The 24,308-nt window shown below is 39.5% G+C and overlaps 1 protein-coding gene across 1 annotated transcript in view; it reads left to right on the top strand.

Annotated features, from left to right (window-relative positions):
• Nucleotides 1–23,557, top strand: part of myo15b (myosin XVB) — a 59,897-nt gene extending 36,340 nt beyond the window's left edge. Inside the window, exons 38-67 of the mRNA XM_055004348.1 lie at nucleotides 675–749; nucleotides 1,298–1,401; nucleotides 1,519–1,728; nucleotides 3,194–3,272; nucleotides 5,331–5,450; nucleotides 6,784–6,952; nucleotides 8,682–8,772; nucleotides 8,919–9,192; nucleotides 9,297–9,403; nucleotides 9,815–9,874; nucleotides 9,948–10,023; nucleotides 10,199–10,317; nucleotides 11,678–11,793; nucleotides 12,846–12,987; nucleotides 13,142–13,253; nucleotides 13,755–14,091; nucleotides 14,190–14,253; nucleotides 15,310–15,382; nucleotides 15,469–15,545; nucleotides 15,635–15,711; nucleotides 17,015–17,145; nucleotides 17,230–17,324; nucleotides 17,456–17,533; nucleotides 17,630–17,726; nucleotides 18,432–18,580; nucleotides 18,672–18,802; nucleotides 20,531–20,664; nucleotides 20,755–20,888; nucleotides 21,397–21,537; nucleotides 23,110–23,557. Coding sequence (XP_054860323.1) covers nucleotides 675–749; nucleotides 1,298–1,401; nucleotides 1,519–1,728; nucleotides 3,194–3,272; nucleotides 5,331–5,450; nucleotides 6,784–6,952; nucleotides 8,682–8,772; nucleotides 8,919–9,192; nucleotides 9,297–9,403; nucleotides 9,815–9,874; nucleotides 9,948–10,023; nucleotides 10,199–10,317; nucleotides 11,678–11,793; nucleotides 12,846–12,987; nucleotides 13,142–13,253; nucleotides 13,755–14,091; nucleotides 14,190–14,253; nucleotides 15,310–15,382; nucleotides 15,469–15,545; nucleotides 15,635–15,711; nucleotides 17,015–17,145; nucleotides 17,230–17,324; nucleotides 17,456–17,533; nucleotides 17,630–17,726; nucleotides 18,432–18,580; nucleotides 18,672–18,802; nucleotides 20,531–20,664; nucleotides 20,755–20,888; nucleotides 21,397–21,537; nucleotides 23,110–23,154 — 3,617 coding nt within the window. The 3' untranslated portion in view covers nucleotides 23,155–23,557. The remainder of the gene's footprint in view (nucleotides 1–674; nucleotides 750–1,297; nucleotides 1,402–1,518; nucleotides 1,729–3,193; nucleotides 3,273–5,330; nucleotides 5,451–6,783; nucleotides 6,953–8,681; nucleotides 8,773–8,918; nucleotides 9,193–9,296; nucleotides 9,404–9,814; nucleotides 9,875–9,947; nucleotides 10,024–10,198; nucleotides 10,318–11,677; nucleotides 11,794–12,845; nucleotides 12,988–13,141; nucleotides 13,254–13,754; nucleotides 14,092–14,189; nucleotides 14,254–15,309; nucleotides 15,383–15,468; nucleotides 15,546–15,634; nucleotides 15,712–17,014; nucleotides 17,146–17,229; nucleotides 17,325–17,455; nucleotides 17,534–17,629; nucleotides 17,727–18,431; nucleotides 18,581–18,671; nucleotides 18,803–20,530; nucleotides 20,665–20,754; nucleotides 20,889–21,396; nucleotides 21,538–23,109) is intronic.
• The last annotated feature ends 751 nt before the right edge of the window (nucleotides 23,558–24,308 follow it).

Raw genomic sequence — 24,308 nt, 5'->3', positions numbered from 1 at the left:
AAAATGTTTGTCACTCCATTAGTTATAAAAAGAAAATGTCTTTTTTAAGTTGTCCACATCACATTGGACTTACTGGAATGGACAGACTGGTTTGTTTTCTGTAGGAGTCAGAATTCTCTATGGGTTACTCCTATTTAAACGGAAAGTCATCTTATTAGATGCAACTCTTTAGTATCTGACCAGCAGCAAATACAGATCTAATTTCTCATATTTCTTCAGTAACTGCAGATTAATAATTCCTTGTCCCTAAAACTCTGTAAATGTCAGAGTATCATAAGAAAAGCTCAAACTGCTTTACACAGTTAGAGCAACATCCCTGTCTTTAGTAAGCACATAAAAATACACTATATGACTGAACACCTTTAAAGTAGTTTAACGACCGTTGCTGCTTGGTTGATTGTGTCTAGAATATTTAGGTTAGCATAGCCCTTGGCTATTGTTTAATAAATAAGATACTCCTCTATGTGATCAATTCAATTCAGTTTAGTTCACAGTCTTCTTCTTATAATGCTAATTCACAAAGTATGTCATCACAGGGCACTTCACATAGTAAGGTGAATTCCTTTCAAAATTAGAGAAACTCAGCAAATATTCTCTTGTGAGTAGTTCAATTAGACACAGAGTCTTTCATATGTGAAATCATTCCTTTACTGTGTGGATTCCTGTACGTGTAGGAGTCAACCCAGCAATGCCCAGCTATGGTGCAGCTCCCATGATGCCATCCATGCCAGCCATGCCAGCCATGCCAGGTAAACCCCTACAAGAAACTATGATCAAGTGAATTCCAACACAACTCTCTCTTATTTAAAACTGTGCACTGTAGATTAAAGAAATGCATCAAATGGCCCTTTGCACATGTAATGGCTCTAGAATGGCATTAATAGTAAATGTTTGGATTTGTTATTATTCCACCACATGTTCACTAAGGAAGCAGCTAAAGCAAAACTACTCTATTTCTGTGGGCAGTAGTAATAGACTGAAAAGAACTGTTCTAGTATAGAAAACTGGCTTAAAGAACACTATATGGACTCATTCACAATTGAGCAAACAGCTCGTTGGGCTCTGCAACAAAATTATAGCAGACAAATTCATTTGTTGACATAAACAAAGATGTATAAACCATAATTGGCAATGGCATGCCTGATCTGATTTATATACATCAATGTATATGTACTGTGTGTGTTGAGTGTTACATGTTGTGGTGTCTGTGGAAATCAGAAAATGTGCAGAAATGAAGTTCCTTTGTCTCATAAATAAATGTGTATAAGAGTTTGTCATCATCATCGTCTCCACACAGCCATGATGATGCCTCAGGCTCCTGTAGCTGCACCACCTGTCCCTGACCCCATGCAGGTGGCAGCAACACAGCAGGCTTTCATCAACCAGCAAGCCGCTCTCATGGTCAGAATCACGTCGTCGAGTTGTTTTCAGCCTATACTTACTCCTTCGCCCGTCTATACATATACTTTTCCCCTGCTTGCTTGCCCAGAGTCTGTATTTTCCCTTCCATCCTTCTAGGCCCAGCAGATGACGCTGCAGGCGATGACTCTGTCTCAGCAGCAGACACAGGAGCAGCAGAGAAAGAATCAGAAGCGTCGATCTGTGCGGTACTCCAGGGAGCGCTCACGCTCGCCTTCCCCTCCATCACCATCACCCCCATCCCCACCTGCCCAGCCTAAAGCACCTGCACTTAAACGTACCCCTAGCTACAGGCAGCCTGAGCCAGAGGTGTAGTATGTTTTCATACTGTACTGTGTGTTATTCTTGTTTTTCAGAAGATGAATATTTTACCTATGCAACAAATTAAGAGAAAATACTAAAACAACAATATGTTAGTCCATCTCCTAATACTTTAAACTTTTTGTGGCTCTCAGCGACCTGGTTTAAGAGGGTCGCAACAAAAGGAGAGACACACAAAGTATAGCAATGAAATCTTTTTATTACCTGAAATCAAAGCCAAAATAGTATGGGGTGATGAAAATCAGTAGTGTGAGTGTTGTGTGTGTGAGAGGCATGCATGAATCATGTCTGTCAAAGTGTTGTAAATTCAAAAAAAAGTCCTGAATGGAAAAACTGAAACACCATAACCAAACCAGAGTGTGTGTTACCTGCAGAGGAAATTAGAGAGAATGATTAGAATGCTGCCAGCTCTTAAGTAACACAGGAACACACTGGTGCCCATAGGTGCTCCTGATTACACTAATCATCCACTCATAAAACCAGTAGTAACAAACTGGATGTGGCACAAAGGATTCCCATGGATGTTTGGGAAAGGCTTTATAGCATTTTTTACATGATACAGTTGGAAGTCACAGATTGGACTATAGCACTGTGTGCATCCACCTACTTGGACTTTGATAATGAAATTCATGTCTTGCTTAACTTTGTGGATCCTTGTGGAGACACAAACAGGGAAAGAATGGAAGAAACAAAGAGAAACCATTGGCCTTAATGTCGACCCTAGGCTGGCTTTATTTGAATTGCGAGCTGCATTGACAGATTGGATGTGCTTCCTGTCAAGCCAACAGCAGAGGAATGTGCTGCAATAAAAAAATAGAAAATAAAATGTTAACCAATAACCAGTATGCTGCACTTGATGCCATGTAGGCTTCGTCTTTTTTCAGAACAGGCTACAGATATTACATAATACAGATTTTTGAAAATTTGAGTGGCTAATGCTGAGGTTTCACTTAATTGTTGCTGTTCATCAAATCGTTAAAGTGATTAGAAGCCATTGTCGATTTTTGTCAACGTTGGTGTGGACTACATTTATAGTTTAAACACTGACTGCTTTTGAAAATCTCATATAGAAGAAAATTGAACATTTATTGGGGAATATTTTCAGCAGTAGATTATTCCACATTTAGTACTTGAATATTTGTGGACAGAGCTTGATGCCTATATTACTAAATCAAAATAAACTACAGATTATGGTGATGGTGAACGGTGTAGCTCAACAAAAGCTGAACTGGTTTTAGTAGTTTTAGTAGTATCAATGCTAATGTGGAAATAAGGTGTATTGGACTTACACAATGTTTATTAGTAAATACATTGATTGTTGGTTTAAAAATCTAATTCATATCAATTAAAAAATCAATAATACAGAAACTTTTAATTTTCTAAATGTCATGAAGTTGTTAATGTGTGTCCCTTCTCCTTATTTGTGGTGACACGTCGTCCTTTACTTTAACAGCCAGTAAGAGAAGTGGATTTAGCAGATGCAGATGACCTGCAGTCATTCAGAGAAAAAAGGGACTACTTCCAGAAGATTGGTGAGTTGAGCTGATAAACAGCAATTAGTGATAGACACTGATCAGCCACACTGAGTCATGAGAGCTCGCACCAACAGCCTGAGACACAGCTTCTTCCCCATGGCTGTGAAGAGAACCCTTGCAATGACAATAAAGCTTCTTATCTTATCTGCTTATCTTATCTATTAAAACCATCTGCCAGATATTGTGTAGCTCCCCTCATGCTGCCAAAAAAGCTCTACATTGCCATGGCATGGACACCCCTCTGGTGATATCCTATGTGTGATGTTGATAGTGGATCCTTTGGATCCTGTGGATTGGTAGGGGCTTCTTCTCATGTGACATTTCATTTTGCTTACTCTTGGACAGAAACTGTACGGATGAGTGGCCCAAATGAACAAACAGTTGTTGGTCTGGACCCTGCAATTAATTTCAAGTGAATGTGGTTGTATTGTGTAACTTGAATCTGACACATCTATCCACCCATCCATCCATCCATGCATCCATCCATCCATCCACTGCTTAATCCTCATCTTGGTCGTGGGGGGCTGGAGCCTATCCCAGCTGACTTAGGGTGAAAGCAGATTACAACCTGGACACAGTGGACAGGTCACCAATCTGTCACAGGGCTACATATAAAGACAAACAATCACACTCACATTCACACGTACGGACAATTTAGAATCACTAATTAACCTCAGCATGTTTTTGGACTGTGGAAGGAAGCTGGAGAACCTGGAGAAAACCCATACATGCACAGGGAGAACATGCAACCTCCACGCAGAAAGATCCCAGGTGAACCGGGGATCTTCTAGCTGTGAGGAGACAGTGCTAACCACCGACCACTGTGCAGCCCTCTGACAAAATCTTTATATATATATTAGACAAAAGCAAGGAATGATAAATAGATAGTTTATCTGTCCTCTACTAGCTTTCATAGATGAAGAATTGTTATAAAAAGTTTTAGTATGTGTGTCTGAATGTGTGGGAGCAGAGTTTATATTTTAGTTTGTTTTTGGGTCAGTGATGTCTGTGTAATTGGTAAACATTAGAAAGTAATCATGTTGTTCATCACCAGAGTGTCAGCATTGTGGTCACACATGCAATCAAAAACCTATCAAGGGTGACTAAACATTTCCATTTGTTGCACCTTGTGCCTGACATTTAGCAGATCTCTAGGTAAACTGCCCAAGTGGAAACAAACAACACTCAGTTTCAACTGAGATACTTTTTAGATTATTTCACTCGTTTCAAAGTGACTTTTCATCACGCACCTGAATTGCACGCTGCAGTAAGTGAGTGGAGAATAGAGGCTGCTGAGAGCACAACAGCCTAATAATGTGAGAGTAATTAGTAGCATCTACTGGTACCCTGCATGTAAGGAGCCTCAGGGACCTTAGTAAATTGTAACCTGAGAAAACATGTTGGCTTACACTTTTCCCCTCTAAACCATAAGTCTCTGCATGCATTTCAGTCATACTGTGAAACCTACCACCACAAGTAATTTCCACAAGTAATATTTTGAAGAATTTAAAATATAAAAACATGTTTTGACTTATTTCACACTTTTAATTCCATATGTGTTCATTCATAGTTTTGGTGCCTTCAGTGAGAATCTGCATTTTAAATAACTATGAAAATAAAGAAAAAACATTAAATGAGAAGATGTGTCCAAACTTTTGACTGGAAGTATATACTGTAATGTATAATTCTTATAGTGTGTGATGACAAATATGCATGAGCCTAAAAGAAAAAACGAGTTGCACTAATGCAACCAATACAAAGAGTTAGTCTGGTGCTGAAATTATTAGGATGACATCCAAGTAATGCAAAAATGGGCAAGATGTTCATAGGGTTAACCACAGTACCTTTCAAACTATCTGCACAAACCTGACTACTTCCTCTATGTACTGTATCTTTATAAAGCAGGAGTGTGGTCGACGTCATTTGTGCCCATTCTCTTAGATAGCATAGTTCGGGCTGCTTGTAATTATTATATTGACATTGTAACAGCTCATTGTGCTATTTAACTCATGTTTTTCTCAGTCATCACTATTTTTCTCCTCCACTGTCCCACAGGCACTCAGGACCAACGTAAATCCAAAACCCCAAAGCAACGGCCAGTAGCCACCAGCCCACCCAAGCAGCAACATGCTCCACGTCATCCATCTCCCCCACCTGTGGCACCTAAGCCAAAAGGTAAGAAGATGAGACAAGTTCAAAGAACTACTAATTACTCAGTAAGCAAATTTCTTCAAACATGCTGAATAAGCTATTTCTTGTCTAGTAAAGTGATATCTCAAGGTCAAATTTGGACATCTTAAATTCACAGTATCAGAATGTTTTGTGCTTTTGTGTTTTTTTGATACAATATGTCAAGCTGCATCAGACATACCTCTAAATTGACAGCTGTTTATTAGTGATACTTCACTAGCTTAAATGCTGTCGGGGTGAACTTATTGCACATGCATGGAAAATATACCCACTTTCCTATTTCTTGTGAAAACTGGATGTTTTCTGCCTTCTACTGACATGCCTGAATGCTACAGTCACTCAGTCGGTCAATCTGCAAAACAATAGAAAGCTAGATTAGTTTGCTGCAGACATCGCTGCACTTCATCTACACCATACCTGACATAAACAAACTTGACAGAAATGTAACTCATTCGATTGACAGTTGTTTATTAAATAATTATTTGGTATTATATTTCCTTAGATGGCAGTAAGGGAATGTTTACCAACTGATGTGTGCATCCATGCTTTGTACATACCGTATTCTCTGAATCATCAGGTGATCAAGTGGTAACTTGCAAGCAACCCTTTCATTCTTTCTGTTTCCATTCCACGTCAACTCAGAGGTAGCCAAAACAAAAACAAATTGTAGTTACAGTTACTATGCTTCTATGAGAACGTAGACCATAATACAAGGAAGGTGTGTGATATTAGCCTATATTATAATTTTATGATGACGATAGCAATGTTGAAGAAGGTGACTGTTATGTGACAAGGACTTCAAAAGGGCAAAGAAATGGCGCCTGCTGTCCTTTCCATTTTTAATCAATCTGCATTTGTCCTCTTTGTGTTTAGCCAATCAACATTAAGACTCGCACAGCAGTTTTTTTAGGGCAGCTCAGAAGTGCACATCCTGAAGATAGTACTTTCTATCCTCCCAAAGTCCTGAAAGAGGCATAGAGTTAATATGTGAGTAACAAATCATTACGGCCAGATAAGTGAGTCAAATGAGCCTCACTGAATCAGCGAGGCTTGTGGGGTGCTTCAGGTCAGCAGGGGTCAGTACCTACTGACGACTGGCCATAAACCACTCATAGAGTTTTAGGGATGTGTTTGAACAAGTCTGAACCGACAAGACTTGAAGGATCTACTTGAAGGATCTTCTGCTAATGTTTCTGTGCCAGATAGCACAGGAAACCTTGCAATTTGGTGGCATACAGAACCAGCAGCATATTAAGCAGAGGTGGTCATGATGCATGATGAAGCTTGGGATACAGTTTCTGCTTCTTCTCTCCCACAGTGAAATCCTCTGCCACTTCTCCTGAACGAAAAGTGACGCCACCAAAAGAAAGACGTACCCCATCTCCTCTCCCTGAGCCTCGGCCTGAGCCCTCCTCCAACATTCGAGAAATCATCAAACAGTACAACAGCCGACCCCAACCGGAACCCAAACCCTTCGAGTCTGTCAGGTCAGTTTTAACACTTCATCCTCTGTGGACACATTCCCCAAATTTGAACTGGGTTTTATCTGATCTGATGTCCTGCAGGATCCTGTAAATTGCCTTCTATGTCTCTCTACATACACAGATATGCAGTTTTATGATTTAAAACTTTAAATCAAAGTTTCTATGTTTAAACAATGGAAGGGCATAATGTATCTGATTTTTTTTTCTCTCTGCTGTTATTGCTTTCTTGTACTGACAAAATGTGGTAAAACCACAATCACAACGTGTTAAATTTTAAATAAAATCGGACACATTGTAGCTAAGTTTTAAGTGTTAACTATAGTTTAAAATGGGAATGAGATGAAAGTACTGTAAAAGCACATCTTTCAGAGACTCAACATACTACTACCTAAGAAAGAGATTTTCTGAATGGAGCATTACAACTTTGATTAAATAGTATCCCAAAGAGCTCACAGAGAAATTATTGATTATTATCAATTATCAGAAACTGCCATTGTACATAATATAAAATGCATAAAAATAAAAGGTTAAAACAAGACAAAACTTCAAAATAAGTACATAAAAGGTTTGTCATAAAAAAAACATTGCAGCTGATGACAGACAATGATAAAAAGATAGAAGAAACATTCATAAAACTATCCAATAAAAACCCATTAAACACTAGAACTATTTAATGTCTCCTGAGTTTAGTGCATAAATGGCATTTGCATAAAAAGTGTTTCTGAGTCTGTTTGTTTTGTTTTCAGTGTTCTGTAACGTCTGCTTGATGGCAGAAATTCAGGTGATGTCTGGGGTGGGAGGGGTCTCTGATTATATTTTGTGCCTTTCTGAGGCAGCAAGAACTGTACAGTTCATCAAGGGAAGGCAGAAGACAACTGGTGATTTTCTGGGCCGTATTTACGACCCTCTGGAGAGCCTTCCTGTCTGCTGTTGTGCAGCTGGCAAACCAAACACACATGCAGTGACTGAGAATGCTCTCTATGGAGCAGCGAAAAAGGCCACCAGCAGTCTTTGCGGCAGGTTGTTGCTCCTGAGGACCCTCAGGAAGTGCAGTCTCTGCTGAGCCTTCTTCTCAGTGGTTGCTGTGTTTGCGCTACAGGTCAGGTCGTCATTAATGTGCACACCCAAGAAGTGAACGTGAGAAACCCTCTCCACAGGGTCCCCACAAATGAGAAGTGGCTGAATGTCTGTCTTCTTCTTTCTGTAGTCCACAGTAATCTCCTTAGTTTTGGTTGTGTTCAGGATCAAGTTGTTCTGTTGACACTATACTGAGTCGCTTCACGTCGTCCCGGTTTGCAGTCCTATCCCTCCCAGAGATGAGCCCCACTACAGTGGTGTCATCCACACATTTTATGATGCTGTTACTGTGGTGGAAGGGGGTACGATCAAGATGACTTTCACTTAGAACTGCAAAAACCTAAAGAAAGTGGTTGACACGCAACAGAGGTCATAGGCCAGGTTTGAACTGGGGGAGCATTGTGGTTACATGGTACGCATGATTTCTCTACAGGCAACCTGGACAACAATTTCTTTTCAAATTTAAGAAACTTCTTCTCTGTGCTCCTTTGAGTGTTTTATATGAATTCTAAAGTTGTTTCCCCTTAATAGTGTCAAGTCAAAGATGACAAGTCCTTGAAGAGCATATCCTCCCCAGCTAAATGAGGAGTTCTAAGAGCCTTTTTCTCTAATAACTTCTGTAATGTTTGTGTTTGCATTTTTTATTCCCCCCTAGACCTCCTACAAGAACCTTTAAGAAGAAGTCAGACCCCAAAGAGGAAGCTCTGGCCAAACTTAAAAACAAATCACCAGTGCCACAACAGAAGGTCAGAATATTCTGGAAAAGGGAATTGCAGGTCCAAACACAATGTGTCCAAATGTATATTCCTTTAAACATTACAAGTGCTACAGTTATGTTTGTTATTCTGTCATATATATCTGAGTCACATTTCCCTGTCTTTCCTGTGTGCAGAAGCAATGGGTGCCTCCGCCCCCTTTCGAAATGAAGAAGGAGCAGCCTCGTCCAAGGACTTACTCCCCTCCAGACTCTCCTCCCTCCACCAGGGGTCGCATAGTCATCTCCAACAGCATGGCGCAGAAGCAGCGCTCCCTGGAGGACCTGTTTGGCTCACAGCGCTCCAAAAGCCCTCCCTCAACTCCGCCTCACTCTCCGTCACCTCCTCTACACCCAGCACCTGTACTTCATGACATCCCCGAGCCACCACTCATGACTGCACCGTCTCTCAGTGGGTGTCCCTCACCTTTCTCCTCCCACATCATGTTCAAGCATTGAAGGATGATATGACCACAGATGCAAACTAGCATTTATTGTACTGTTTGTTATCTGTAGATGTGATGCCAAATGAGGATGGTGTTCGATCAAAGCTCCACCGCTTCTCTGCAGGGGTTTACTTCTCTTACTCCAACATGCCAGGAAAATTGTTCCTGCGAAAAGAAGTAAGATAAACATCGACACAAACACAATCAGGGCATTCTTGAGGAGATTTATTTATATTGACAATATATCAAATTACTATATATTGAGTGAAACATGTACCTTATAGTTATCAACCCACAAATTATCACCAGCTCTTCAGTTTTAGTGTCATTTGTTTTAGTTCTATGCCTTTAAACTCTTATCACACACAACAAAAGGGAGAGAGAAAAAACTGTGGAAACAAAAGGAACAGGGAACAGAAATAATGACACTGAAACAATTATGTGGTCCAGGTTGTCGCTATACAGTTATGAATTCTTTAATAATGTATTTTACTCCATAGTAATGCATTTCATCTATGTAGTCTTAGGCGATTTGAGCTAGAAATATTGTTTTAAGTTCACTTCACAAAGCTCAAACATTCTGTGCAGGTGTTCTACCCCAGAGAGATGTTCAACCAGCCATACATCCTCAATCTGTTGTGTGAACAGGTCAGTATACTTACATGTGTGACCTGATGTCCTGCAGACGCCATACTCTGGATACTATGATTTTTTTTTTTAGATCATGAGGGATTCCTATTCTGATAGTTGTGTAAGGCTCAGCAGAGAAGAGAGGAGGAAGATGAAGGATCTGCTTGGTGAGATTTTTCACCGTTCATCGTAAAGCTGAATGCCACCATGTTTTTGTTCCATTCATCATTCACCAGTATCTAGAAGGCATACTCTGTATCCTTAGATATGCGCTTAAACAGTTCTAATTTGTTCCTGCATTATTTATTTCTTAATTACCCATTTTTTTACCCTTCTGTATAGCAAATTTCAATGTTGGAACGACTATAAGCACCATCCAGGACGACAACATGAAGAAGAGGATTGTCATTGCCGCTCGAGACAACTGGGAAAACTATTTCACTCGACTGTTTCCTGTGAAGGTGTGCATGACTAAAAAGAGTCACTCTGTTCCATTAATTGGAAGACTTATTTATTGTCCCTTAAACTAAAAGGACATTCAACTCTGTCTGCACAAACTTGGCCCTGGGACAAGGAACTATGACGAGTGCTTGCTTGACCATCCTCACACACTGCCAAATGCTCAATATGCTCGCAAGTCAAGTTGACATGAGATTTTGGAGGCGGGACAGTGACTGATAGGTCCATTCCTTTGGCTATATGAGTTGTGTTTATTGGTTATTACAACTACTGTCTTTTGTTTAGTTGCTGTGTATCAAATCTAGTACTGTAGGCTTCCACTGCTGGCCATAGTAGTTAAGGATACCTGCTTTAAATGAAAATTGACAACTTAAAATGCCAAAATGACTTTTTCTTATTCTTATATACCACAGAGAGATAAACTGACTGAACAACATACTCTACCAGTTTGGACACACCTTCTCATGTATTGACTTATCTTTATTTTCATGACTATCTACAATGTAGATTCTCACTGAAGGCATCAGAACACATATGGAATTATGTAGTAAACAAAAAGTGTGAAATAAGTCAAAACATGTTTTATATTTTAGATTCTTCAAAATAGCCACCCTTTGCTTTGATTACTGCTGTGCGCATTCTTGGCATTCTCTCATACTTTCACTATGTACTTCTACTCAAGTACTGTAATTAAAAAGTTCAGTTTTGATTTCAGAGTACTTGCACTTTACTTGAGTATTTCCATTTCCTGCTGCTTTACACTTAAACTCCACCACAGTCCAGGGACAAATATTGTACTTTTTACTCAACATTGAATTGCAAGGGACTTCGAAGACTAATAATCCAAAGTATAATCAACAAATAAAGTATGATGTAGTCCATTACTGTGGGAAAGTTCCACAGTGACAACTTATTAGATTAAGATGAGACTTGAAATTCACCTTTACAGCTGCAGCAATAAAGCAACTAACACAATAATGTATCAATACTAATAATACAACTATAGACCCTGAAATGGACCATTCATGAATAAAACATACTTTTGATTCGTTGAGTATATTTTCATGCTAATACTTTTGAACACTTACTTAAGTTAAAATTGTAATGCAGAGTCTTTACTTGTAACGGTTATTTCTATACTGTGGTATTGTGGAACTTGCACTTATCACAGTCACATACTTGGAAGACTTGCAGTATTTGTGCAGGCAGACAAGAAATGCTCCCTTCTGTTGATGGTTTTCTGCTCGTGGATACTGTTCTTGGAGCTTGTATCAAATGCATATGTATTGAAACTAATTAAACAGCATCGACAGCCGGATCACTTGATTTGTACTGATATTTGTGTCTTATCTTCATGTGCAGTCGGACAGTTGGGATGCCCAGGTTTTGGGCGTTTCTCATCGTGGAATCCGTTTCCTGAAGGTGGTGAGAGCATCAGGCATCAACCCTAAACATCTCCGACTGCTTACGAGCTACAGGTAAACCTTCTGTCTGCAAACAAAAACACAATAGAAAAAAAGCAAAATGACTTCACTAACATTTCAGTGTCACTCGTATAAGGGACACAGTTCTAAACAAATCAAACATTCAAAGTATAGCAAGACAAACAAGAGAAATATAGTGTTACAGCCTGGGGATGTAGCAATAACTATTAATACATGACAAATACTTAATCATTGTTTCAAATAACTTCCTCGTTCTATTAGTTTCAAATAACTTCCTCATTTTATTATTTTATCTCCTTACTCAATGTAAAGGTCTCACTGAGTCTACATACATCTTTTTTTTTATTCAATTTTCTTTTACACTGAGGAAAAATGTTGTGTGGTTTAGTTTAAAATGACCAGGTAAGATAAAATTGTATCAATCCCCAAAGAAATTCTTTAAAGAGCTGTAGTGGAAGTGATAGTGGGATTTGAACCCACGCCTCCAAAAAATCGGAGTCTTAATCCAGTGCCTTAGACCACCGTGACACACTACCAAACAACAGAAATAATTTTCTGTGTTATTAAGATGGCACGGTGATCAAATCCACGCCTTTTCTTTCTGACTTGCATATTGTCCAGTTTTAACTCTGAGCGCTAAAATGTCAGATCTCAACTGTGTACATGAAGACATTTTGACTTTTTTACAAGCTTGGGATAGTTGCAGGGATAACTTATAATTACAGCAATGTAGAGACTATAAAGCTGCAGCAATTGACTACTTAGAGACCATAGAATAAGTTGTGAACACATGATCTCAAAAAGAAGCTAGTTACACTTCCATCAGACACAGAGTAGCATTTATTATAGCCATGTTTGTGTCTACCTGATAATAATAAATCCAAAATCTAGTCTCCACCAACTCCTGAGACAAATATCTGGTTCCTTAGTAGCTAAAGGCTCCATTATATATGTAAGTTGTGATGACAATAGCTCTGCTGCAGGTGCTGTCTGCTGTTTAATCTTTATAAGTTTTCTGACTTTCTTCTTGATTCATTCCAGCTTATGTGTCTTGGGCAGAACGTTAACTCAGGTCATGAATGTAGCTTTGCAGATGTGCTGTCAGTTGAACTCCAAAGTGCCAACAGAGTGGAACTAGAACTAAAAAGTGAAAATGTGGTGCTGCAGTCAACCAGAGCTCCTCAGATCACTGCCATGATCAGATTATTCCTCCAGGAACTCATCAAGGTACTTCTCTTTTTGTCATCATGGTTTATTTCATTATCATTCCTTCTGAAGCTTTGTAACCTCTCCTGACCATCTCTCTTCTTGCTTTTGTTAAAGCCTCAGCAATTTTAGTCCATGTGTCACCATCTTGCACATCCGTCTCTCTGCTCCCCAGGACTCAGGCCATGTGGTAGCTCTGAAGAGCTTTGTAACAGATGACAAGAGTCTGCTTAACCTCAACAAGGGTGACATCATCAAACTGCTGCCAATGGAAGGACTCCAGAGCGGTAAGTTTATGATTTGGATGTCAGGTATACTCGTATGCTTATGGTAGTTTTTAGAGGCAGATTAGTCTGACTCGCTGGATGTAGATGGCAGGTATAGGCCCGTAATTTCTGCCGTGCTTTGCAAAAGTTTGAGTCATGTAATAAAGCAGCCCTGCTTGGTCATTTTAGTCAGTTATTCAGTGACAAGTGCTTGTATCTTTGCATACAAATGTTCCACTAAGACATTCCCCTATCACTATTTTACCATTGCACCATTACTACATCCTGGACTTAGCAACAACCTAGAAGATTGAGACTAGTTTAAGGAAACACAAACAATCCATAGCGTTGTGTTCTTTGCTAAGTAACAGAATGATCATAAGATGCAATCAGACCAGCACTGACACAGCACTGTAGAGTTAGGCATGGCTATGCAAGACCAGGGTTAGATATGCATATTTATATCCATGGTTTAATGCATATCAACATCTTCTTTCCATTAAATAATGTGTAATCCACTAGGCTGGTGTTTTGGCACCTTGGGAGGGCGCTCTGGTCTTTTCCCAGAGAACCTTACTCAGCCATCTGCAGCCCCAGACTACCATTGCCTACATCTAGACCGAAGAGATGACCGGAGGAAAAGCATGAAGAGCGCTAGACCTGTCAGCTCCCCCGAGGTCTGGTCTCCAGGTCCCATGAGCAGACCACTGGGGAACACTGAATCAGAGCAGCCCAGCAGAGAGGCCTCACTCCCCACCTCAGCAAAGGGACATAGATCAGTACAGAGCTCGTTGCAGGGCTCTGTCCACGAAATGGAGATCCTTACTGCAATGGCTGACTTTGCATCTAAGTACTTTAGGTATGCTAGAATACTAATTATTGTTGTGGATGAAAGTGATCTGGGTCCACGTAGCATGACAAGGCTAATTTTGTGTTGCCTTTATTTGTTTATCTAAGAGTGGGGACTACAGGTCTGCCAGCTAGTGGAAGAAATTTTTTGGAGGCAGTTCAGCATACAGAGGTAAGACATTTCAATCCTTCTGATGTCACATGTTTATTAGTGTGGAGTAAGCCTGTGTCTAAAGTGTGCTGTCCTGGAGTCCCAGAAATACGAGTCAACTCACAGCTATAGTACCAACTTTCCTGAAGTAAAATGATGTTGTTCAGCCACTGACATCAGGCTGTAGACCCACTCATAGTAAAAAAAAAAAAAAAAAAGAAAACTCGTCACTGCTGTGGTGAATGACATTGTTACCTAAAAATATTCTGCTTTACATTTGTACGTGTCTGGCTTTAGACTTTTCACATGGTACCAAATCAAGTCCCTAGACTTTACATAAATATGATACATTTTCCAAAAGACCATCCAAATGTTCCCATTTTTATGCTGATGAAACCATCATGTGTGTTTAAAAACTTATTCTAAACTTTTAAAAGGCATTTCACAGAAGCACAAGGCTTTGGTGTTCTTACTCTGATCCACATAGTTGAAAATATGAAGATTTTTTTTATTTTATCAATATTTTGCATTTAAACAAGTAGAGAGAATAATTGAAATGCAATAGTTAAGGTACAGTATTTTCACTATTTAAGAATTTGGTGAAATGGAAGATTGTCCGACAAAATGCATTAATCAGTCAGCTCAGAAAGCACAAATTCAAATCAGACTCTTATTCCAAAACAGAGCTTTGTTCCTCTCTCAAAACTAATAAACACAATACAATCCACTGTATTATCTACATTGGATTATGTAGATATGCTTTAACTATCTGCCACTGCCACTCTTAAAGCATCCAATGCCATTTGAAATCTATAATTCAGCCAGCTACCATAGTCACCACTGGGAATGATGCTGGAAGATCAGTGGTCATTGCTGACATACCATCCATCTATCCATCCATCCATCTATCAATTATGTATACACCATTTTATCCTCTATAGGTTCAGTTTGCTACCAACATTTCTGAGATATTTAACATCCTTAGTTGAATTTAAAGTGAGCAACCATGTCAATAAAACTTATTAGATTATTAAAACAAACCAAAAAAAAACTGCATTATCTTTTATTTTTGTCCAGATCCCCATCCAGGAGAGCCTCATTCTTTACAATGATGATGAAATCAAAGATTTGTCTATCCAGTGCTTCTTGGGTAAGTCCACATCCCATCCGCACTATCACATGGCAGTCAGTGTTTTTCTGTTCCTCCATCATCTGCATATTTATGTATCCCTCCAGACTTGTTGCAGTTCATGGATGACATGCCACTGAAGAAGAATAGCACCAGATTAGACTGCCTGGGACGTATCCTGCTGGTTAGTGTTCACACAATCATTGTTTCTGTGATTAGATCTACTTCAGACGGACTTTGATGGAATTTAAAGAATTTCTCTTTTCTGTGCAGCGAGGCAAGGAAAATGAGATGCTGAGAGATGAAATCTATTGCCAGGTCATCAAGCAAACCACCAACAACCCAACACAGTAAGTTTTTGTTATTTATTAAAGATTTTGGGAACCGTTTCAGTTGAATGGTATTAATGAGTAACAATGAATGAACACGTTTCTCAACTTGTAAATGCATAATAAATAATGGATTATGAAATGAAACACAGTTTATTCGAAAATGATGTAAAACTTTAGCCTGCTATCTGCATTCATTTGTCATGCACAGAAAGGAGAGGCATTCATTGCAGAACTTGGCTACACTGTTGTCGAAACAGAAACTTATATCGTCATTTGTAGAAGATCTGTAGTACACAGAGCAAAAGAGTTGCAATGTAAACTGAGTGACTATTAACAAGTAAGCCCAGTATTTTCTTGCCATTCTTGCATTTTCAGCATTATTTCAATAATAACCTCAGTGAAACATAAGAGTCTGCCAAGTAACTTCACAAATATCACACATCATAAGGTGTGTGAGGCAGGAGTTGCTCAGTGACATCTCAAAGCCAGAGAAAATTGGATAGCAACACAGAATTTGTCACACTTAAACCACAAAGGTTTCTTTTGAGATGGAAGTCCTCTCCTTCTCAGAAATGGTCATTAGTGTGGTGAGAGATGTGGTGGTTCTGATCCATATCAGAAGCCATTGGTTCCAACCAAGTAATCTCCCAAACCAAAGCAGTTTTAACAGAGGCAGTGCAAGAGAGGATGGGGGCAGCCGCTAATGGTACTGTAACATTGGATAGATGAATTAAAATAGGAATCAGAAATGCTTTATTGATCCCCCATCAATAAAGTATGGACGTAGAAGGAGTGTCTGAGGGGAAAGAATACATTTGGTGGTGCTTGTAAACCACAAGTCCGAACCACTGCGCTAAAATTGAAAAATACTAAGCAGAGGTCTAGCAGAAATCACTGTAAGCTCCTGTGAATGAGATTCAATCAGCATATATTAGAAAATGAGCACATTTTCGCAGTCTCAAGACGATCTCAAAATGATGGGGAGGGTGAGGTGGATCACCCACCTCTGATTGTAGGGTGTTAAAATCGAAAAGAGTAGAAATCAATGAATTTACAGCTAAAAAACATATGTAAGTGTACAGTACCTCCAACTTTAGCTTGCAATTTGCAAAAAGCACCGTGACACTTCTTGGATATTTTCATCAAGAGAACCTGAGCAATCCAAGCAGCTGGCAAGACTGCAATTTCAAGAAATAGTCTCATCAAAGCAAAATCTCTAAGTGTTAGGAAACAGCAACGATAGAGAAAAACAGATATTAACCCCAAATATGACTTCTTACTTGTTACAGTTCTACAGTCTAATTGTTGTTTATCTCTGCAGAAGCAGCTGTATGATCGGCTGGCGGCTGCTCAGCCTGATGACTGGTGTCTTCCCTTGCTCTGGTACTCTGCAACCCTACGTCACACACCACCTTCACGACATCTCTGAGGATTATGAACACCCATACCAAGGTAAAGAAAGTGATTTTACTGCTGAAGAGCGTCTGTTAATTTTTTTTTAGATAGCTTTTTCATGCAAACCGTCTATGTGTTCAGAGTTGGCACATGTGTGTCAGGATAACCTCCAGCGCTCTGTCAGTTTTGGTGGTCGCCGTTGCATCCCCTCACATGTCGAGATGGAAGCTTTTCTGGCAAGTTGAGCTCAAGCAAATAATAGCATTCTTTTCATGGTTTATTTTACCTGTTACGTGTCATTATTCTCTGCATTTGCAGTTGATCTCATTGTGTGAACTCATTGTGAGCAAACCTTGGTTTCCTTTAGGCTGGCAAAAATTCCCAACGTATTCCTGTACAGCTGCCAGGGGGAGTGGACTTCCCCATTAACATCCGCAGCTTCACCGTAAGATTCATTTATACCCAAAAATGTATCTATGAATCAAACCATCAATCTTTTATTTAATCAAATATCTCCATGGTTTTATTTTCCTTCCTCTAGATGGTAGGAGAGGCAGTAACAGACATGACTAAAGAAATGGGCATCTCAGATCTCAAAGAAATCACAGAGTTCTGCATCTTTGCCTCCAGACGTAAAGGTAAATCAGACCAATACTGACTGTCGCAGAAAGCAAAGTAAGTGTTGATTATTGCATTGTACGCTTAATTTTTCTGAGTTGAGAATTTCTTCCACTTCTATAAGAACTGTGCACAGCATTGCAGCAGATACAGATGCTCCACAAGGCATCTTTCGTGACACAATTTCCCTCTCCCAAAGAGCATCTTAGTGTGTAGCATTAGGAAGGTTGTCTCTGTAGATTCACAGAGAAGTCAGAAGTTCTCAGTTCTGAACCGAGACCTGAAGAAGCCTCTTCGATGAGAAGTGAAACATTTTGAAGTCCCCCGACAAGAAGCCCAATTGCTTTTTTAAAGAAGCTCCTAGGACATTTAACCTCAGACAAGCAATTTGAAGGAGGAATGTCAGATTTGTTCTCATCTAATGCAGTGCATCTGTACATGTAAAATAATGTTTTCATTCTAATGCTGCCTAGGATCTCTTACTATATTAACTTTATCATTTTTAAAATACTGTAATATTAATACTATATTTTCCTGCACATCCTGCTGCTGTAATGACACATTTATTTTTCTACGCAAAGAAACTATGCAGATCAAAGCCTCATGAAACAAAGTATCCAATGAAGACTTTTTCAGTCATCCTTGAGCAAAGAGAGCCAGGTGGTTCCATGACACAACAGATCAGTGTCCCAAAACACCTAACAGTTCTGCTCCCTGTATTCCAGATGGAATAGTGCGTCCTCTCCATGCTGAAGAGTACCTGTTTGACTTCCTGTTGGACGATGGGTCTATCTCCTTGTCCCTGAGGAGAGTGATGTGGAGGAGCCCTCTGTCCTACAGCAATGACCTCTATGTGGATTTCCACTATCAGCAGGTGACAAGATGACTTCAGAGCGGCCAGGAGCAACAGGACTTGTCAACCACTGGTCTAGTTCCTATCTAACTGTTACTATCTGTGTGTGTAGCTCCTGGGTGACTACCTGAGTGGGCAGCTGATGCCTCCTCCTGCTGCAGGAGGGTCCTCACCAGTCCAGCTGATAGCAGAGCTGTCAGCCCTGCAACATCTGGCTCTGGGTTTGGAAGACCAGCTTACCCCGTGAGTAACACACACTGAGAGTCACAGTCATACAGTACTGTGCAATGTTTTGGGAGACTGCCTCATTTAACCACTCTGGACAAAATATACAGCCCCAAAAGCAGGCACAAAGGTTTGGATTGTCCTAAAAACAATCCACACATTGCTGCAGTGGACAGCAGCCTTGTGCGCACAAATACAGGCACGAAAAAAATGACACAAGAAACACCATAAAGTTTCGACTCAGTAGCTGCTGTAGTTTGTGACACATTTCAAGCTTGGTGTTTTCTTCAAGCAACATTACATCATTTCAGACGTGTATCTAGAGAAAGAGCAAAGGCAGAAAATAACATGATGTGCCATGCAGTGAAACCATATATGCTCAACAATACTGATAACATAAAGCAATAATGGGATGCTCATATTATTGATAAAGAGTATAAATAGCATCTAGCTTAGTTACTGTTTTACAGCTGAAGACACCGGAACTATGAAAGAACACACATGGAATTATTTAGTAAACAAAAATATTTAAAAAATAGAATATGTTTCACATTTTAGATTTTTTAAAGCAGCCACTTTTTGCCTTGATGACAGCTTTCACCAGTATGGTAACCACCTTCATGAGGTCGCCATCTAGAATGGTTTCCAGCTAACAGATGAGTCTTGTCAAAAACTAAATGGTGGAATTTGTTGCCTTTATTATGCGTTTGAAAGCATCAGTTTTGTTGCGTCAAGGTAGTGTTGGTACAGAGCAAACTATCTCTATGCAACTACTGGAGCAATCCAAATTATAGCAAGAACTGCTCAACTAAGCAAAGAAAACAGTCCATCATTACATCAAGACATGAAGGTTAGTCTGAATGTCAAGTGTGTACAAAGGTGGCCACTTTGAAGAATTTAAAATTGAAAAGATGTTTTGCTTTGTTTGTGCTTTTGCATTTACTGTATGATTCCATATGTGTTATTTCATATATTTTTTAATGTATTTAGCTTTATTCTACACTGTAGAAAATGATAAATCTAAAGAAAAACCTTGGAATGACTAGATGTCCAGACTGGCGGACCGCGGTCCGGATCTGGACGCAGACACCATCCTATACAGACCCGGACCTGTAATTGGTATAATTGTAACGGGATTTTAAATTTGATGGGTCTCTTCTATTTTACCGGCGCAGCTTTTCCAGTGTTTGCGGCTTATTATCAGCTCAGGAAACACACAGACCAAGTAGGTGTGAGTTCAGCCATCCCATGTGATGCTCCTCAGCCAATAAAGTTTCTGCATTGCAGGCACTAAAAATCACACTTCTGCGTTCAGAGAACAGCTGAGAGGCGAGAGACAGATGAGAGGAGGACAGAAAAAATGGAAAATAAAGCGACACCAAGAGGAAAATAGTCCTGCACATGCTGACCATGTTTGGCTCAGCATAGAGCTACGAGGCAGCTTTCTCAACTATGAACATAATCAAAACTGAATATGGTTCCAGACTCACCAATGAGCACCTCCAAATGTGTGCATTCAGACCATGATTCAAAATACTGGCAGGACAAGCTGCAGCTCAGTTCTCCCATTAAGTAGCAGGAAATATAAAATGGATTGATATAAAACAGAAAAAAAATGTAAAAGTGTTTAACTGTTTACATTTTTTGAGATTTAGGTATTGTTAAATGTAAGCCGAATGCTTCCTAACCTCTAGATGTTGATATGTTTGCAAATATTGAGATTCAGTCTGCGTTTTTCTCCATGAGGCCGAAGATAAAGGAGTACCTGCCATCACAGGACGGGCTCAGCGGTAAAGTGGAGGAGATTCACTCCTTCTGCCAGCGTCAGATAACTGCCATGGAGTCCCTCGGTCCTCAAGAGGCCAAGATACGATTCATTGGTGGGTAACACCTCTCCTCTATCTCCTCTTATCTAATCCTCTCCTCTAATGCGTTACTAATGTGACTCATCTGAATCCTGTGTCTCTCAGAGCTTGTGAGCACCCTGCCTCTGTTTGGCTCCAACACTTTCCTGGCTCAAAAGGTGAGCCAGAGTGGTATTCCCTCGCCCTGCACGGTGAGCATCAGCCAGGAGGAGGTGCTGTTCCGTCACCCTAAAACACAGGTACTTCCCCTTCATCATCTCTAGCACTGAAATACACCTTTCTCAGCATGTGCCTGCGACATCAATAAAGTCTTGCTTCATTATAATCAACCTAATGCACCTAATTAGTGTTTCAGTGGTAGTATTCTTTCTCAACTAATGGCGTCAAAAAGAATAAAGTTAGACTTTTCATTTTTTATTTATTTGCACTGTGTCCTGTCTTAGACTAATCAGAGCATGGGAAAGAAATCCTCTTCTAGACTGCTCTGCTAAACTAAGCACGAACTCATGTCTTATAACAAATTCAGTGTTTTTTCAGTCAGACACCGTCAGTCAGTTCGCCTGCAGAAACTCCATCTTTTCGGTCAGGTTGGCAAACCTTCGGTGTGAAGCATCATTTGACCTGTGTTCGCCGACACATCTCTCTGCTAATGCTTAATAAATACAGCAAGTGTTTGATGCAGACTTCCTAATGTTCAGCTGATAATTTTGTCAGCCATCTAATGATTTTTGTCTAAATCTGCTGCAGGAGCGAGTGTTTCAGATTTTTCTGACGGATATTCAGTCCATGCGCACCATCGCCCCCAAGAAAAACAGCAAAGAGCCAGCAGTGGAAATCAACTATGGCAATCCAGCTAATCCCAAAAAAGTCACCATTCATCTCAAACAGGTAATGACTTACAGTTGTAGCAATGGGCTCTATTTTTGTAGCTTTGTACAGTGAACTGCTGTTTCCTGGTTTTGCAATTTGGCGACTCAGTTTGCACCACAGTAGAAGGAGAGATGTGGCTGAGGGTGTGGTAATGCCTCAAGTCTTGTGTTCCACAATCTTTTGGTCACTTTATTTGGTGAAGAGACAACCATAGCCCCCACTGAAACTGCAATATCCATGTTTAAGTTTAAGCAATTATGGTGCCAGAATGTATGTGAAAGCACTGTAAGTTAACAGGAGCAGAAGTTTAGTTCGTTGCTTCCAGCTGTTTGTAGAAATCTTTGCTCAGAGTTTTTTAAACACCTATTGCATCAAACAGCAACAGGTACCATATGAGTGTCTATGAAAGAGAGTGAGAGGCGCTCACATTACACACAACTTCATTAATTACTTACAATTATAAATGATCCCCAACATGGGGACAGGCCAGATCAGTATCTAACAGGAAATGACACTGTGTACTTCACTTCAGACAGGTTAGCTGTCCCATTCATCTGATTTGTTCTGTCTTCATCACAGTAAAGGTTTATTTTCATGGACAATTGTTGCATTTTTGTAATAGATGTGAAATGAGAAGTGCAGATGTAAATGAGAAGCAGCAAACTCTTTTTTGCTTCCTGTGATGTTTTAATTGCTGTTTCAGGATTGATGCTGAAATGTAGAATCTTTCTCAAATCAGTTCTGACAATTTGAAGCATGCTGCCTGTGCCTGTCTCTTAATGTGACTGCATGCAGTTATGAATTGTGCCATGCTGAAAATGATACTAAGTTTAACCTAGTAAGACTGGCATTACAACTTTTACAGAAAGTGACCGTGGCGCTAATTCAGACACAAAGCTGACACACTCAGGTGCCCACAGACTAACAGAAAGGAATGAAAGTCTAAAGGGGGCTCTGATGTGATTCCAGTGAACAACCCTTTTATAACTGGATGATCTTAAACATGATCCATCATCACATGTAGCAATGCAAAATAAATATTTTGCAGTGACATAAATTGGACATTAATGTCAGTTTTAAAAAAAGATAAGCAATAGAAGAATTAATTATGAACTTTGTTTTGTTTGTTGTACTGCTCATATAACATATTGCACTTGAAATATGTCCTTCTTTTATGCCACTAATGGTTAAATAATTTTTAATTAATCTTTCCATTAATTTTCCAATTCAGTGATTCATCATTTGGTCAATATGTGACATAAAATTGTCGAAAAAAACATCCATCACACTTTCTTAAGGGTCAACCTCAGATAAAGACTTTCAGCAAACTAAAGAAATCTAAATGACAAAGGGTTTGGCATTTTCAGTAATCAATTATCAAAAATGCTACTGAATAATGTTCTGTTGTTGTTTGACATCTACTTTGGTGTCAGTACTGCATGTACACATATGGAACCCCAAACACTGAACAAACTGTAGCAAAATTACATGATAAGATTGAGTACTTATAATTTTGGTTACTGCCTATCCATTTTAATGCACTGGATATGTGCATCCATGTCTAATTCAATGTGTTAATCTCTATTTCAGGCTAAACAGTTGTGCCACCTGCTTGCTGTGATGATGGAGAGCTGATCCCGCTCTCAGTCACCAGTTCTATTTCTCATCGCTAGTAGTCGCACACAGTAAAGACAGTTTTTGTTAATGACTGGCTTCTATGACTGATTTGCTTTTACCTCTTGATTAGTGAATTATTGATCAAACGGACTGAATAGAACATGCAGACATGATGTTGATGTTCTCTTCAGTGCTTTCTGAGAGGAAGTGATGCTGTGCAAACCCATGTATCACCAGTGCAGGAGGATGTGGACTAATTCACTGTACTAGTAAATCAAAGCCTCAAATTTGATCCTTTTTGTGTATTAAAATTCCATTTTTGAAATGTAAAGATTGTTAATCGTGATAAGAATTGAGAGCACACAGATGTGTAACGTTAGCAAACAATTTATAAGCATTAAAGAAATGTTGATTTATTTAATCTCGTGTTTATTTTCCAAAATTTTCTCTTTCATAAGAATGGTGGGTCTAGTACCATCATCAGTCACAACTGCAATTTGTCCAATACTTACCTGGCTTTAGACTTTATCATTAACCTCTTTTTTGGTGCAATATTGACATCATGGCTCAGAAAATGCAACCATGATGTCAAAATGAAAAATAAATCACATTACCACTTTGGATACTACTGTTGTGCGCTAGCCAGGAATTAAACTCAGGTCATGATAACTGAACCACCTATGCACAATTACAGTGTAAACTGACATCAGTGTGATGTTACCTCAAACATTAAAGCTGTTTTCAAAGCTGTTTTAGAGCACAAGTAGTTTGGTTTAGACTGGATCTCATTAATAAATGTAGGAGTGCGTGCGTCGAGAGAGAGCCCTAGTCTTCAGGATTTAAACATTAGTGGCAGAGAGTTAATGATCCATTCTTTTGAGGAATAAACAACCAAAACAGCCTTTCAATGGAAAAAAAGGGCGTCTTTGTTTTTACACTTTTTCTGAGAGCTTTCGTCCAGATAAATCCAAAGGTCAATGAAATTCATTGTCAATCTCCCGCTCAGTGAAGTTTCAAAAGTAAGGTTTTGAGGTTAACTCTGAAAGTTGTGTCCTTAAATCCAAGTCCTTGCCTGCTGCATACAAGGCAAAAAACAGCAGATGGCATATCTGATTTGTGTCTCATACCCAGTGGTTTAGACAATGAATTCCGGAAGAAAGGCTTTCTTGTTT

This window comes from Amphiprion ocellaris, chromosome 18 (genome assembly GCF_022539595.1).
Source record: "Amphiprion ocellaris isolate individual 3 ecotype Okinawa chromosome 18, ASM2253959v1, whole genome shotgun sequence".
Taxonomy (NCBI): Eukaryota; Metazoa; Chordata; class Actinopteri; family Pomacentridae; genus Amphiprion; species Amphiprion ocellaris.
This window is presented reverse-complemented; position numbering and strand designations above follow the sequence as displayed.